The sequence below is a fragment of the Terrapene carolina genome, unplaced genomic scaffold, assembly GCF_002925995.2.
Source record: "Terrapene carolina triunguis isolate 2854851 unplaced genomic scaffold, T_m_triunguis-2.0 Scaffold62, whole genome shotgun sequence".
In the NCBI taxonomy this organism is placed as follows: Eukaryota; Metazoa; Chordata; order Testudines; family Emydidae; genus Terrapene; species Terrapene triunguis.
Window position 1 is genome coordinate 16,790,968 of NW_020664413.1, and position 13,653 is coordinate 16,804,620.

The 13,653-nt window shown below is 41.8% G+C and overlaps 1 protein-coding gene across 5 annotated transcripts in view; it reads left to right on the forward strand.

Moving 5' to 3' along the window:
* Positions 1–13,653, forward strand: part of R3HDM1 (R3H domain containing 1) — a 138,335-nt gene that overhangs the window by 36,400 nt on the left and 88,282 nt on the right. For all 5 annotated transcript variants that reach the window (XM_026647432.2, XM_026647434.2, XM_026647433.2 and 2 more), the window contains exons 2-3: positions 3,573–3,781; positions 5,502–5,712. In XM_026647432.2, the coding sequence (XP_026503217.1) occupies positions 5,542–5,712 (171 nt within the window). In that variant the 5' untranslated portion in view covers positions 3,573–3,781; positions 5,502–5,541. The remainder of the gene's footprint in view (positions 1–3,572; positions 3,782–5,501; positions 5,713–13,653) is intronic.

Genomic DNA, 13,653 nt, shown 5'->3' on the forward strand with positions numbered 1-13,653 from the left:
TTGCTAGACTCATTCTTGCCTCAAAAAATCTGAAATACGAGCACATCTGTAGAGTCCATGTCCACAAAGCTCTTTCTACATGCCAACATTTTGGAAGAGGAAGGAGATGAATCTGCATAATGCTGGGATATTGTATTAACTTCTTCTAACTGCATTGGGCAGTGTGGCATATTCTTTCAAATGGAGCAGTGTTGGTGAGATCAAACAATCATGTTGAAGTATTTTATATACACAAGCTGGATGATGGTTCAAAGAAACTTGGAACACATGGCTTGCTAATATTGAGCTAAACAGAACTGGCTGCATCCTACTTTGTGGGGTTAATTTCAGAACAGTTGCAGAATAACCCACATATTGGGAGCAATGGGGAAGTAAATTAAAAAAAGGGAGAACAAAAAAATGTTAGTGTCCTAGACACTGACTCATAATGCACGGATTTGTCCTTGATCTCCAAATCAGCAGGCAACAGCTATCCTAGTCAGGGTGCAGAAGAGTTTTGGTGCCCTCTGCTGGACTACTCATGCTACAGCTCTAGTTTCTTCTCTGCTTTTCCACATGCTATAATGACAGCAGCTTTTACTCTTATACTGATCCTCCCGTTTCTGAGGGCTTGTCCACACTGGCACTTTACAGCACTGCAACTTTCTTGCTCAGGGGTGTGAAAAAACACCCCCCTGAGCGCTGGAAGTTTCAGTGCTGTAAAGTGCCAGTGTAGACAGTGCACCAGCAGTGGGAGCCGCGCTCCCAGTGCTGGTAGCTATTCCCCTCGTGGAGGTGGGTTTGTTTTTTTAGAGCACTGGGAGAGCTCTCTCCTAGTGCTATGTGGTGACTACACAAGCCACGTTAAAGTGCTCCCGTGGCAGTGCTTTAACATTGCCAGTGAAGACGTGCCCTTAGAAAAGCTGCTCAGAAGGGGGTCCAAGCATCCCAAATACAGGGTCCCTGGCTTCCTATCAGAGTAGCAGCTATCTATTCTGCCTGCCTTAGGATCCCTCCATAGGCTAAAAATACAGCCAGCTTTGCTTCAAAAGTGCTAGTGTGCATCTTGACAAGGATTTTCAATCAGGCTGCGTTAACTTGATTGACCCATTACTATTGGAAAAATACACCCTTTGACTATCAAAACAGGGCCATAGTTTTACCCTCCTAAGCTGGCAGTGCTCTCCTTTTTAGTCTCTATCTATGAAGGACTGAATCCTAAAAGTTGTTTTCTTGCAGCCATCAAGTCTGTCCATAGGTTGGGTGAAATGCTTCTCTGTTCATACTCATTGTGTCTTTCATTAGTACAAGGAGTGTCTAAGGAATTTCCTCTCTAAGCCAGTCCTTTTCCCTTTCCCTTCACATTAAGAAGAAATGTACCTACTAGTCCTCAAGAACCCTAATAAAAGATTCTCACATTTTTTAAATGTATATTTTGTCTGGAATGAATGACAGAGAACTTAAAATGGCTCTTTTGGCAAGTCCTAAACAGATAAATCCTCAAAAGTCCTTTATCTGAGAGGCTTTGTCTTTACTCAGAAAACAGATGTAGTTTTAACACACCCAAAGTAGTTGAGGTAAACCTATGAACAACCCACAGGCATTGGATCATCTCTGTCCCTTTCCTCTCTCCCGTCCCACTCAAAAAAAAAAAAAAAAAAAAAAAAAGGGGGGGGGGGGGGGTATGCTCTTACAAGCACTGGGAAGGATGACTGAGGATTTTCCTGGACAGACACATTTATGAAAGGGAAGATTAAGCTACGGAAAACTAAGGCCACTTTACTTCTGAATGACTGCGTCAACATGGATGTTTAATATGCTTTAACTTATGAACATTAACTTCATAGCTTTAGTTAATTTGTCTTAATTCACAATGTAGGGAAGCTCTGATAGCTGTATCTCAATTCCATTTTGAATCCACTGTAGGTTAAGAGTTTTACTCTTCTGCCCAGAGTGTAAATAAAACGGGTATATGGAAGAGCTGGGGTGGGGAGAATAGAAGCAGCACTAATCAGCATTTTTAAATATATATTCACTGTGGTAGGTACTTCATTGGCTATCTAGTTTTCAAAAACAATGATCTGCTTTAAAAGTACTTAACATGGGGCACTATGACTTGGAGTCATGACTTAAAATATAAATTGCATTAATAAATGGATCATATTGGCTTAATATGTACATAGCACCTCAGGCTGCATGTCTCATCAAATTTCATAAACTAAGTGTGATCAGATTTGGTCATGCCTGCAATGTAATCCGTGGTTCTGCAGCTTGTTGTTCTGTTGATTCAATTCATTGTGCTCCTCCCTCTGAGGAAATGCTTCATTTGTAACATTAAGGGGCATTGTGCTGTCTTTCAGATGATATGTAAAACCAAGTTCCTGACCACTGGTGATAAATAAAGATCTTTTTGCAAGAGAGAGGATGTTAATTCCAGTGCCTTGGAGATTTATTTCTATGTCCACAGTTTCTATCGGTACAGTGTTTTTCATTTCTTGTACCAAACTACCATGATGTGTTGCTATGTATTGTTTAAGAGCTGTTGCCTTCTAGCCCAAGTTTTGGCTGCACTTGTAATGGGTAAAAAGAGTCCAATATATGTAAGTGTATATGATAAGCATAAGAAGGTACACCTCTACCTCGATATAATGCTGTCCTTGGGAGCCAAAAAATCTTACCGTGTTATAGGTGAAACCGCGTTATATCGAACTTGCTTTGACCCACCGGAGTGCGCAGCCCCCCCCCCCCCCCTCCCCCCCCCCCCCCCGTTCCCATAGTTTGGACAAAGTGTTTTTTGTTGAATGTAAAGTTATGGGTGAGAATGAAATGGATGAGTTTGATGTGTTTGTGGTAGATATTTGGGTGGTGTCCATTGTCTTGTAGATATTTGAGGCAGGCAGCGATGCCATCTTTGTGAGGGACATTGATGTGTAGGGAGATGACGTCCGTGGAGGCAAAGATGGCATTCTGTGGGAGGAAGTGAGTTGTGTCCTGGAGGAAACAAGCCCTTTGTGGGTTGAGTGGTTATAGGATGGCTTCTGAGAGTCCTGATATTCCTTCAGTAAGAGTGTTATGCCCAAATATGACGTGTCTGCCTGCGTTAACTTGTTTGTGTATCTTGGGAAGTATGTAGAAGGTACTGGGGTTGGTCTGTGGGGGATGATGTGGCTTTGTAATATGAATTGCATATGGTGCTTTTACAGGATTAATCCTGCCAAGAGTTGTATGAGTTTCAATTGCCAATAACTATTCTCTTCCTCCCCCCCCCCCCAAGTTTTATATTTAAAACAATTCTTTATTACAGCCCAATTCCAGAAAATAACTGTGGCATAGGGACGTTACTTTTGTCATGGTGTAACTCGGCATAGTGATATGTTTATTATAATGACTTATTCATTTATACTTTGGGAATTCCTTACAAGTTGGTGCAAAACATTACAGCGTCTTCCAGTTTAAATAAGTAGAACAAAAATGACAAACAAAATTGAATGGAAATGAAAAATGCTGACTTTGGTTGGTTTTCAGTTTTACAAGAAATATTCCAGATTTTCATTAATGGAAGTTACCAATGGAACTGTTTTTATTTGTTTTAGGCATCTAAAAGGGATGGTATTCTTGATCCAAGACAGTATAGTTCAGTCCAGGATTCTACACTGGTGACAAGGACATGGGACTCCTCCTGCCATATTACAGATGGTTCATTACAACTGACATCTTGGTTGACGACTGTGAAAAGGAACGTTGGATTACTTTATTTTATTTTTGTGGGAGACCACAATTCCAAATCTGTAGGATACATCAGGTAATAAGGAACAAATATTGTATCTGTGACTGGCATAAACTGTGCTCTAGGTTTTTCTATTTTTAATTAAAATCCCTCAAATGTAAAAATAAAATCAATGTTTTAAATTTAAGTTCATTCTACCTAGGGTGATTGGTTTTTGTTTTGTTTTTGGGTGGGTTGTGTGTGTTTGTGTTTTTGTTTTTTTGTGAAGTGTAGATTTGTTTTCATATCTTCCTGACAACTGGCATTGCAAGAAGTGGAGACATGGGCAGGATGGTGACTCCAAATATTTATTTGAGCTATGGAATGTTTATCTTGTTCTTGTACATCATAGAATCATAGGGTTGGAAGGGACCTCAGGAGGTCATCTAGTCCAACCCCCTGCTCAAAGCAGGACCAATCCCCAGATAGATTTTTGTCCCAGATCCCTAAATGGCCCCCTCAAGGATTGAACTCACAACCCTGGGTTTAACAGGCCAATGCTCAAACCACTGAGCTATCCCTCAGTATGCATCTAGTGTACTGTTTCTCCATCATTGTAATCGTCAATACTGTCTCTCTTTCTGGTACTTAAGAAATTTGCAGTGACCAGTTTCATTACCTTTGACATGTAATGTCATATCTACAATTGTTCATGTCGACTGTAGTTGACTGGGAAGCAGACAATATGGAAGTTTTCATTCAGTTCGTGAATCTTGTACAGTAGTTCATTGTGTTGGCTTACTGATCCACCAGACCAGTTTCCTATAGTTTTTCAAATCAACTTTCTCCCCTTGAATTAGAGGAACTTCAATTTCTTATATTAGAACTGAAACCCAGTGTTGTATTTGAAAACACCAATGTATAAGATATGGAGGAGGGAGGTAGTCGAGGGTCTACCACAGGGGTGGGCAAACTTTTTGGCCTGAGGGCCACATTGGGGTTGCAAAACTGTATGGAGGGCCAGGTAGGGAAGGCTGTGCCTCCCCAAACAGCCTGGCCCCCGCCCCCTATCAGACCTCTAGCACTTCCCGCTCCCTGACTGCCCCCCTCAGAACCTCCGACCCATCCAACCCCCCCACCGGCTCCTTGTCCCCTAACCGCCCCCGGGACCCCACCCCCATCCAACCCCCCTGCTCCCAGTCCCCTGACTGCTCTGACCCCTATCCACACCCCCACTCCGAGACACCCCTTGGGATTCCCATGCTTATCCAAACCCTGCCCCCCGTCCCCTGACATCTCCCCGGGACCTCCCGCCCCTTATCCAACCCCCTGGCCCCGGCCCCCTTACCATGCCGCTCAGAACAGCATGTCTGGTGGCCGGAGCCAGACGTGCTGCAGCTCTGCACGGCAGGAGCATGCAACCCCACCACCCAGAGCGGGAGAGGGGCCGGGGGCTAGCCAGCCAGGCAGGACGGTCCCGCAGGCCGGATGTGGCCCGTGGGCCGTAGTTTGCCCATGTCTGGTCTACCATGACCTACTTGCATAAATTTTTAGTTTATGCCTTTTTTCTCTTGTAAGGTGCACCTGTAGTATAAGCATCTGGATTAAGGTGATAGAACTAAGATGAATGCTCATTCATGATGACCCAAGACATGAGAGAGAAAATTGGTGGGGAAAATGTCCTTTTGGTGGCAAAGTCTATTGAAAATACTATTTGTGTGTGTGTGTGTGTGTGTGTGTGTAAATCTTTTTGAATTAGTATAAAATTTCAGCTCTATAAAGTAAATATACATACTTTTTCTTTCTCCTCTTAAAGGTTCCTTATTTCCTGTAGAATTTTAAAGTAACCTTCTCTAATGAGGATGTCCGATACTGTTACTCTAAAGGATGAAACTGATACAATGAATGGTTCAGAGGATGAATTTAAAGACGCAACCCCAGTTGAAAACCTTATAAAATCAAGAAGCCATGAGCAGATTCAAGTAGAAAAGGATGAAAGTTGTACTGATAACAAAAATGATATGCCGGTAAGAAGTCTTTCTCTTCTTCTTTTTCATCAGTATATTATGGTAAACACAGTTCTTCCTCTTGCTCTGCCACTATGTCTTGTGATTACTTATTACATATTTCCTAGTCAAGGGCCAAGCAAACTTTATCAGTTTTGGTGAATCTGGAAGATTATATCTCCTCTATCACCCCCACACCTTCCTATTTCTATCAATACGCATACTTAATAGTCGGTTATTTTTTTAATAGGTTGGAGGCAAATTGCGAGTTTCTCACTGGAGGAAAAACACTCTAGGCTTTTATCTGTAGTAGTATTTCCTTTGGGTTCATTTGAACTTCTTGCAGGATGTTGAGTTTTCCATGTTGTAGAGGGACAAGGCAACAACTTTATTTTGTTTTTATTTCCCCATTGTCAGTCTCAACATCACTAAGTTGAGCATTTACTTTGTAGTGAAGTTACCATTGATGTTTATTTTTGTTTTTGTTTTAAGCTGTTTCCCAGGTATTTTGATTCACAGTTGTAGTGATAAGAGTTGTGAATAGGTCCTGGCATTCAGTTTTATTTAGGCTGAGAAAATACATGATTTTAAAAAGTCCATAATTTAACAAAACAAAAATCTCATGAAGATTATTCTGGGTGAAGGAAGCTCTGGTGTCTGGTTCAACTGTGCATGATGCTCTCATACAGGCCCTGTACAAGTCTATGGTAATAATGTTGTGACACACACTTTAATTTGAGTTTAATATCAATTTAGCTTCATCAAGACTGAATCTAGGGTTGGGGCATGGGGGTAGCTAGAAAAAATAACATTTAAAAAAAACAAACAGAGTACCCTTCATCTCCCTTGTAGAACATGAGTAATATAAGCCGCCACTAGTAAATTGGGCCAGTGCTAGCCAAACAAATTGCTACCTGCTATCATTGCTATGCCAGTTTACCTAATCAGATATCCAATGGAGATCTGAGAGAAATAAATCTCTTTTAAAAATAAACAAACACACAGACAGTAGAGCGAATGACAAATATTCCTTTCTTACCACAGTGTATTATTAGTCTTGAGAAGTGGTGTTTTAAATTCAAATGATAGGTAAAATATCTCAAAACAAGCTGCTCTGCATGTTTAGGTCCTAGTCTAGACAAACGAAAAGCCACATGTCCCTTCCTGTGCCAATGACAATCTATTTGTATTTCTGTAGTCCCTAGAAGCCTCATCATGGACTGAGGCTGTCTACACTTCCACTTTCAGCACTAACACTTTTTTGTCGTTCAGGGGGTGTGGAAAAAAACCCTGAGCAACAAAAGTTTTAGCCCTGAAAAGCACCAGTATAGATAGCGCTTTATTGCCGGGAACAATGCTCCCGGCAATAAAGCTACCACCGTTCGTTAGGGGTGGGTTTTTTAATCACCGGGAGAGCTCTCCCCCGGGGATAAAGGATGTCTATATGGCCCAAGTCATAGCGCTGCCACGGCCACACCATAACATGGGTAGTGCAGACATACCCTTAGGCTGGAGACTTAGTAACTGTCATACTAGGTAGTATACAAATACACAACAATAAGTCCCTGCCCCATACAATGTTACAGCCTTGCTAGTTAATGTTTAATATTGATATTAAGTGTAGTGTCCACAGGTGACAATCGTGATCAGGATTTTGTGGTGCTAGGTACTGTATAGTTGTATTCAAAGAAATGGTCACTGTCCTGAAGAGCTTACATTCTAAAATGGTAGGTGGTGAGAGGCTATATATATAAATTTACTATACATTCAAGTGCAGATGAAGACTAACTAGAGAAATTACTAGGTGAGAGAGTCCGCTGAGACATGCTCTGAGTTTTGCAAAGTAGTTTTTAGTCAAATGTTGATTAGGAATAGGTTCACTTTAGTTCTCGTTTTGTTTGTTTAGAGCTTCAGAGCTTTTTCTAGATAACACCTCTAAAAGAATTTCTCTCCTAAATTAGGTTCATTGCCCGCTCCAGCTTGACAAAATTAAATCCCTTTGCTAAATTTCCAAATCTGAAAAGCTCTGGAAGGTGTGGCTTTCATGTCCATCAGTTACTTGGTGCTACTGCTCCTGTGCTGGACCGCACAGAATGCAACCCTTCCTGAGGAATATGCCACTGCTGGGGAGAGTCAGTCCTCTCACAGCATCACACTTGCTCCCTTGAAAACGTCCTCCCCAACTCCTATCAACCACCCATTATTAGTACTCGGACCAGGTGATGCTCTGGGGACCAAATAAAAATAGCTATTCAAGATAAAATAGGTAAACTAGCCAGAATATTATTGCATGAAGAATACTGATTACTTTAATGCACTCTCTACACTTGCTTTTCTTTGCTCCCTTCCTTCCCTAATGTAGTGAAATTGACGCTTCCCAATTCTGGAAGCCAGTGATGACATTTTGAAACTAAATATCCATGACAGTAGGGATCCCAGTACCAGAATACTTGAGTTGCAGTATGCTGAGTAATTTATTTGCACTTGTAAACATCACTCTAAGCACAATTTGAATAAGAAAAGTGACTCATGAGTCTCAAGAGTGCCTGAATTATGCTGCCTGTCTCCTTAAGTAGTGTATGAATAAATTAATCAAATGTAGTGAAAATCACTGGAGAAGACAGTTTGGATCCATTGCTACAGTGTTTGTGTGTTTGTGTGTGTTTTTTTTACTGCGGGTAATTTGCTGCCCTTATCCCTTCATACCCTTTGCCTTCAACTGCTCCTGCAGCTCTCCCAATGCTTTCAGGCTGCTTGGATGCAGCTGTGCTGCTGTAAGCTCTCTAGTGTAGCCATGCTAAGCTGACAGGAGAGAGTTCTCCTGTCAACTTAATTAATCCACCCCCAATAATCAGCAGTAGCTATGTAGTTGGGAGAAGCTCTCCCGCCAACATAGCGCTGTCCATACCTGCGCTTAGGTCAGTGTAACTTATGTCACTCAGGGGAGTGGCTTATTCACAACCCTAAGCGACATAAATTATGTGGTAGTGTAGACATATCCTTTGTTCCTTCCATCATAATGGCCTCTTTGCCTAGAATGTGCGCCTTATCCTGCAGCAGCAAGCAGTCTCAGTCCATTCAAATCCGTTCTTAAAATCCTCTTCTCTGCCATCCTACAAAATTAATCTGCCAGCAAAATCACATTACACTTGTATTTATTTATTTAAAAAATTAATTAAAATGAATTTATTCCATGGCTTTGTGATAAATTCATTGTTTAGTTCATCTGTTTAGTTGAAGGGTAGGAATTATGTTCTCCGTTTTGTACAGCACATAGCAAATTGACTGCTCACAATATATAACCATTTACGTATGTTGCATAAGGGGCCTACCCATGATTGTAAGGATTTAGCTTAGTGAAGCCTTAAGTTTGTAATTTGGGAAGGACAGTCACCTTTTAAAGTTGTCCAATTTTTCTCTCATGACTCTCAAGTTATTTTTAAACAGGCTTTGAAATGTGAGGCACATATGTGAAAGAGCAGTCTTATAGAAAGAATCTATTAGGATATTGTGCTTGGGTATGCTAATTTCTTATTGGTCAGTGAGTGAACTAATAAGGACACGAGCCTATACAGTAAAAATATTTTATGCACAATTATTTTAGGAATTGTATAGTTTGTCAAAAGATGCTATTAACACATTTTATGAGTAGCATGAAAACTTGATTGTTTTGTGTTCTGCTATACTGTAGCAATCCTACAATATGCACCATGATAATAGTAGTAATTATTTTAATATTTATTAAAAATGTGCGAGAGCATTCTGCTTTCCAAAAAAAGAGAAGACAGTCTCTGCCCTAAGTTATCACAAGATTTTTGCTTGAATCACCTTGTAGTCTGATGTTGGTTAGAACATACAGCATTGCCATTTTTTGAAAAATGATTACCATGAATCATTCATGTTGACTTACAGATTTTTTTTTTAACTGCATGAAAAAGCCTGTTTTAATGTATCTTAAGATTTTTTTTATGTTGTACATGGGTTGCAATCATAAATATTGTCATCCATGCATTAAAAATAATTGTTAATTTGTGGATGTGATATTACCCTGTGAATAATTAATTACAGAAGTAACATAAAGACCCATGCTGGCACTAGCAAACAAAAAATGGGAATGGAAGGCTCTAGCTGTCTGAGATTGGGGAAGGGGATAGTCTCACTGGGAAACTGGTGAGAGAGGTAGTGGAAAGGAAGCAGTGCAAGTAGTGGAGGGAGAGCTTGTGCGAGGTATGGAGCTAGGACACATGCATTCATTATATAAAATAAAGACAAATTTTGTGTTAAAGATTTATAATTCCATTTTGGGGTTTCAATGACTATGTAGATTTCTCAGTTTCTTGATAGAATTAGATGAAATTTTAGAAATCGAATTTAAACAAATACCTCTTTGTGTACCTGTACTTCATTCCTCCTCTCCAACACAAATTCCACAACCTCCATAAATACCCCTTGGTTTTTCCTTCCCTCATTTCCTACCGTGTGTGTGTGTGTGTGTGTGTGAGAGAGAGAGAGAGGCGGAGGGGAAAGCCTTTTCTTCGAGACTGATCTCAGGGCTCCATCTTCCATGCTGTTAAATGCATCTCCATGTATCTTCAAAAAAATCCTGAAATCACAGCCATTTTCACTATCTGTGATTGAATAAATGAGACAGAAATGCTACCTATGCATTCTTACCACCTGGTCAGTGCTCCTCAGTGTTTTGTGGTGTAACTTGCGTGCCCAATTTTTGCTTTCCCTCCCCATCCATCCCATGACGACATTCATGTAACACAGTGCTGAGTGTGTTAGAAATGTCTGTGAATAAAATGCCTAAAAATATCATGTGAATGTAATGTGAACTGCATGTCACTTGTGTTGTTGATATGTCTTAGCCTGTGTCTGCACTAGGAATGCCTTACTGGTTTAGGAACCTAGTATACGCTGCCAGTGAAGTGCTTGTGCTGGTATAGTAAAACCATTCCCCACAAGTGAAATAAACTATATCAGGAAAAGCTGACCGCTTTGCCAGTATAGCTGTCTCTACACTTCGGACTTGTGCTGGCACAGCTAGATCAGCCAGAGAGCACACTTCTTCATACCCCTGACTGACACAGCAGTGCCTGCTGAAGTCTGTAATGTGGACCTGTCCTTAGTCACAATGTCTTGTGGTTTGGTTATGGAGAATTCACATGTATATGTAGCCATATAAGAGAATCCCATCTATAGTTGTCTAAACTGATCTCTTCACCTTTTTATTATTTGTTCTGTTTGTCAGCATGGTATCTGTGCTGCTATTTTCTGTATCCACAATCCGAGAATTATCCTATACATTCTTATTGCCTCCCCAGCACAGTAATGTGTATTGAGTTAAATCTCGCATAAGCAGAGAGAAACAGACTGCAACTCTCTCAAGATGAGTTATTGTTTGGTGACCAATATATTTGTATTTGTGCACTTGGATATCAAAATCTTGCTGTTTCCACCTGAAACTTAAGGCAGTTGTTACCTTCCATGCACAGTTGTATTTCACTGTGTCTGGAGACTTGCTTCACTTTTTAAAATGCTTGATGCTTTAAAATATCAGAGGAGTAGCTGGGTTAGTCTGGATCTGTAAAAGCAACAAAGAGTCCTGTGGCACCTTATAGACAAACAGACGTATTGGAGCATGAGCTTTCGTGGGTAAATACCCACTTCGTCGGATGCATTCGACGAAGTGGGTATTCACCCACGAAAGCTCATGCTCCAATACGTCTGTTTGTCTATAAGGTGCCACAGGACTCTTTGCTGCTTTAAAATGATGAAGAAAGTGCTTTCCAACACTGCCTATTTAATTTAGTTGTAATTGGTTACTGTAACTCTGCTTAATAAAATATGGAATGCATTTATTGTACTGGGTTTTGTGGGTAACTTTCATGTTGGACTGTGTCATTCTTTTGGTGGTATTGGTGCCTTTTGAAAATGCAAGTTGGTGAACTCCTTATTTTATGGGGTGTGGTTTTGTGTTCCCAGGATTGATTTATAATTTCATGTGCGTAACTGCTTTGGCTGAGGCTTTTAAACCCTGAATACATATGGGTAAATATGCTTTTAATAAATCTGCATATTGTCAGAAAGAGGTTGGAAAACGTTTCTAGTTTTGTGTGAATTTGTTTGACTGCTTGACTCTATTATAGGCTTGCAAGCTGGTCAATTGTCCGGTTATCTGACTATGGCCAAATATTGTCAGTTATTCCAACAAGAATGTCCTGATGCAGGTAGCAGCCTATGTTTTTGATAGTATCATGGTGCTTACTTAAATGTCTTGATAACTCAGTTTACTAAATGCTAATACCACTTGGGGGGGTGGGAGGGAGGAGGTGAACTAACTGAAAGTTGAGCATCTTGATTGGACTCTTCTAGAATAAACATTCTACACCTCTACCCCGCTATAATGCGACCCAATATAACACGGGTTCACATATAGCGCGGTAGCAGTGGGGCTCCGGCGGTGCTTTAAATGGTCTGGGGCTCCGGCTGCTGCAGGGAGCCCTGCACTCTTTAAATCACCGCTGGAGCCCTGCCGCCATTACCCCAGGGGTGTGTGTTAGGTGAAGGTTCACCCCTCCCGACTCACCGGTGGTGGGAAGCAGAGTGACGGGTCCCAGCCAGCTCTACTCTCGCCGCCAGTGAGTGCGGGGAGGTTGGGGAAAGGACGCCCCCCACGATTGCCGGTGGCGGGAAGCGGAGCGACACGGCCCCAGCCAGCTCTACTCCACCAGCTCCCAGCTTCCCACCACTGGTGAGTCTGGGGGAGGGGAACTTTTCCTACCCCCGCGGCCCTCCCCCCCCCCCCCCCCCGCCCCCCCGGCGGGGGGGGGGGCAGGGGAGGCGGGGGCGGGGGGGGCCACGTTGCTCCGCTTCCTGCCGCCGGCATCCTTTCCGCAACCTCCCCACACTCACCAGCGGCGGGAAGCGGAGCGCTGCAGCTGGGAGCTGGCGGAGTAGAGCTGGCTAGGGCCGGGCTGCTCCACTTCCCGCTGCTGCCGGTGAGTGCAGGGTTGCTGGGGGAAGAGGTGGAATGGGGGCGAGCTGAGGGCAGAGCAGGGGGTAGGGTAAGAGGTGGGATGGAGGGAGTTGTCCAGGACCCCACATCCCCCTAGGGACGGCCCTACCCCTTGCAGTGGGCGCAGCCCTTGGGGGGGGGGGGGGGGGGGGCCAGGGGATAGGGCTGTTGCAGGGCTGGTGCTGCCGCGTATGCAGCATGCAGCTGCCTAGGGCACCATGAAATTTGGGGCAATTTGGTGCCACAAATTTCATGGCGCCCTACACTGCTGCTTATGCCTAAGGACGGCCCTGAAAGTAATAGTCTATCTTTTTTACAGTGCAAATATTTGTAAGCAAAAATAATATAAAGTGAGCACTGTACACTTTGTATTCTGTGTTTTAATTGAAATCAATACATTTGAAAATGTAGAAAAACGTCCAAAAAAATCTAAACTGCCTAGACAAACATACAGAAATTTACTCAGAAAGGAATTGGGGGTTGAAGAGAAGGGTTCACAATCATTACATCTCTCCACCACCATCCCCACATGGAAAAAAGATGAACAGTTGCTTGAAGAGTTGTCCTACTGCCTACTTAACATAAGTGCATTTAGAAACTATTTTTTTCCTTGTACAGTTGCTATGAGTTTGTTTAATTTCACTTTTATTTTCTTTTGTAATTACTCTGTCTTGAATACATTTACATTTAAATGCTAACCTAACATTGCATTAAAAGGTGGTAATTTCATATTTTAGAGCTTCATTTCATTGTTTCACATATTTGAGTTAAAATAACTCTGTTAAATAAACTGTCCTTTGTAATTAGTCACAAGTCTCTATCTACGACTAAGCCTATTGGACACTACAAAGTTTCAATCTTTTGTTAGTGTTCTAATAAATTAGTGATTTAAAATAACTGACCATTTTTGACATTATTTGACCGGTCAATTGAGCAATTAT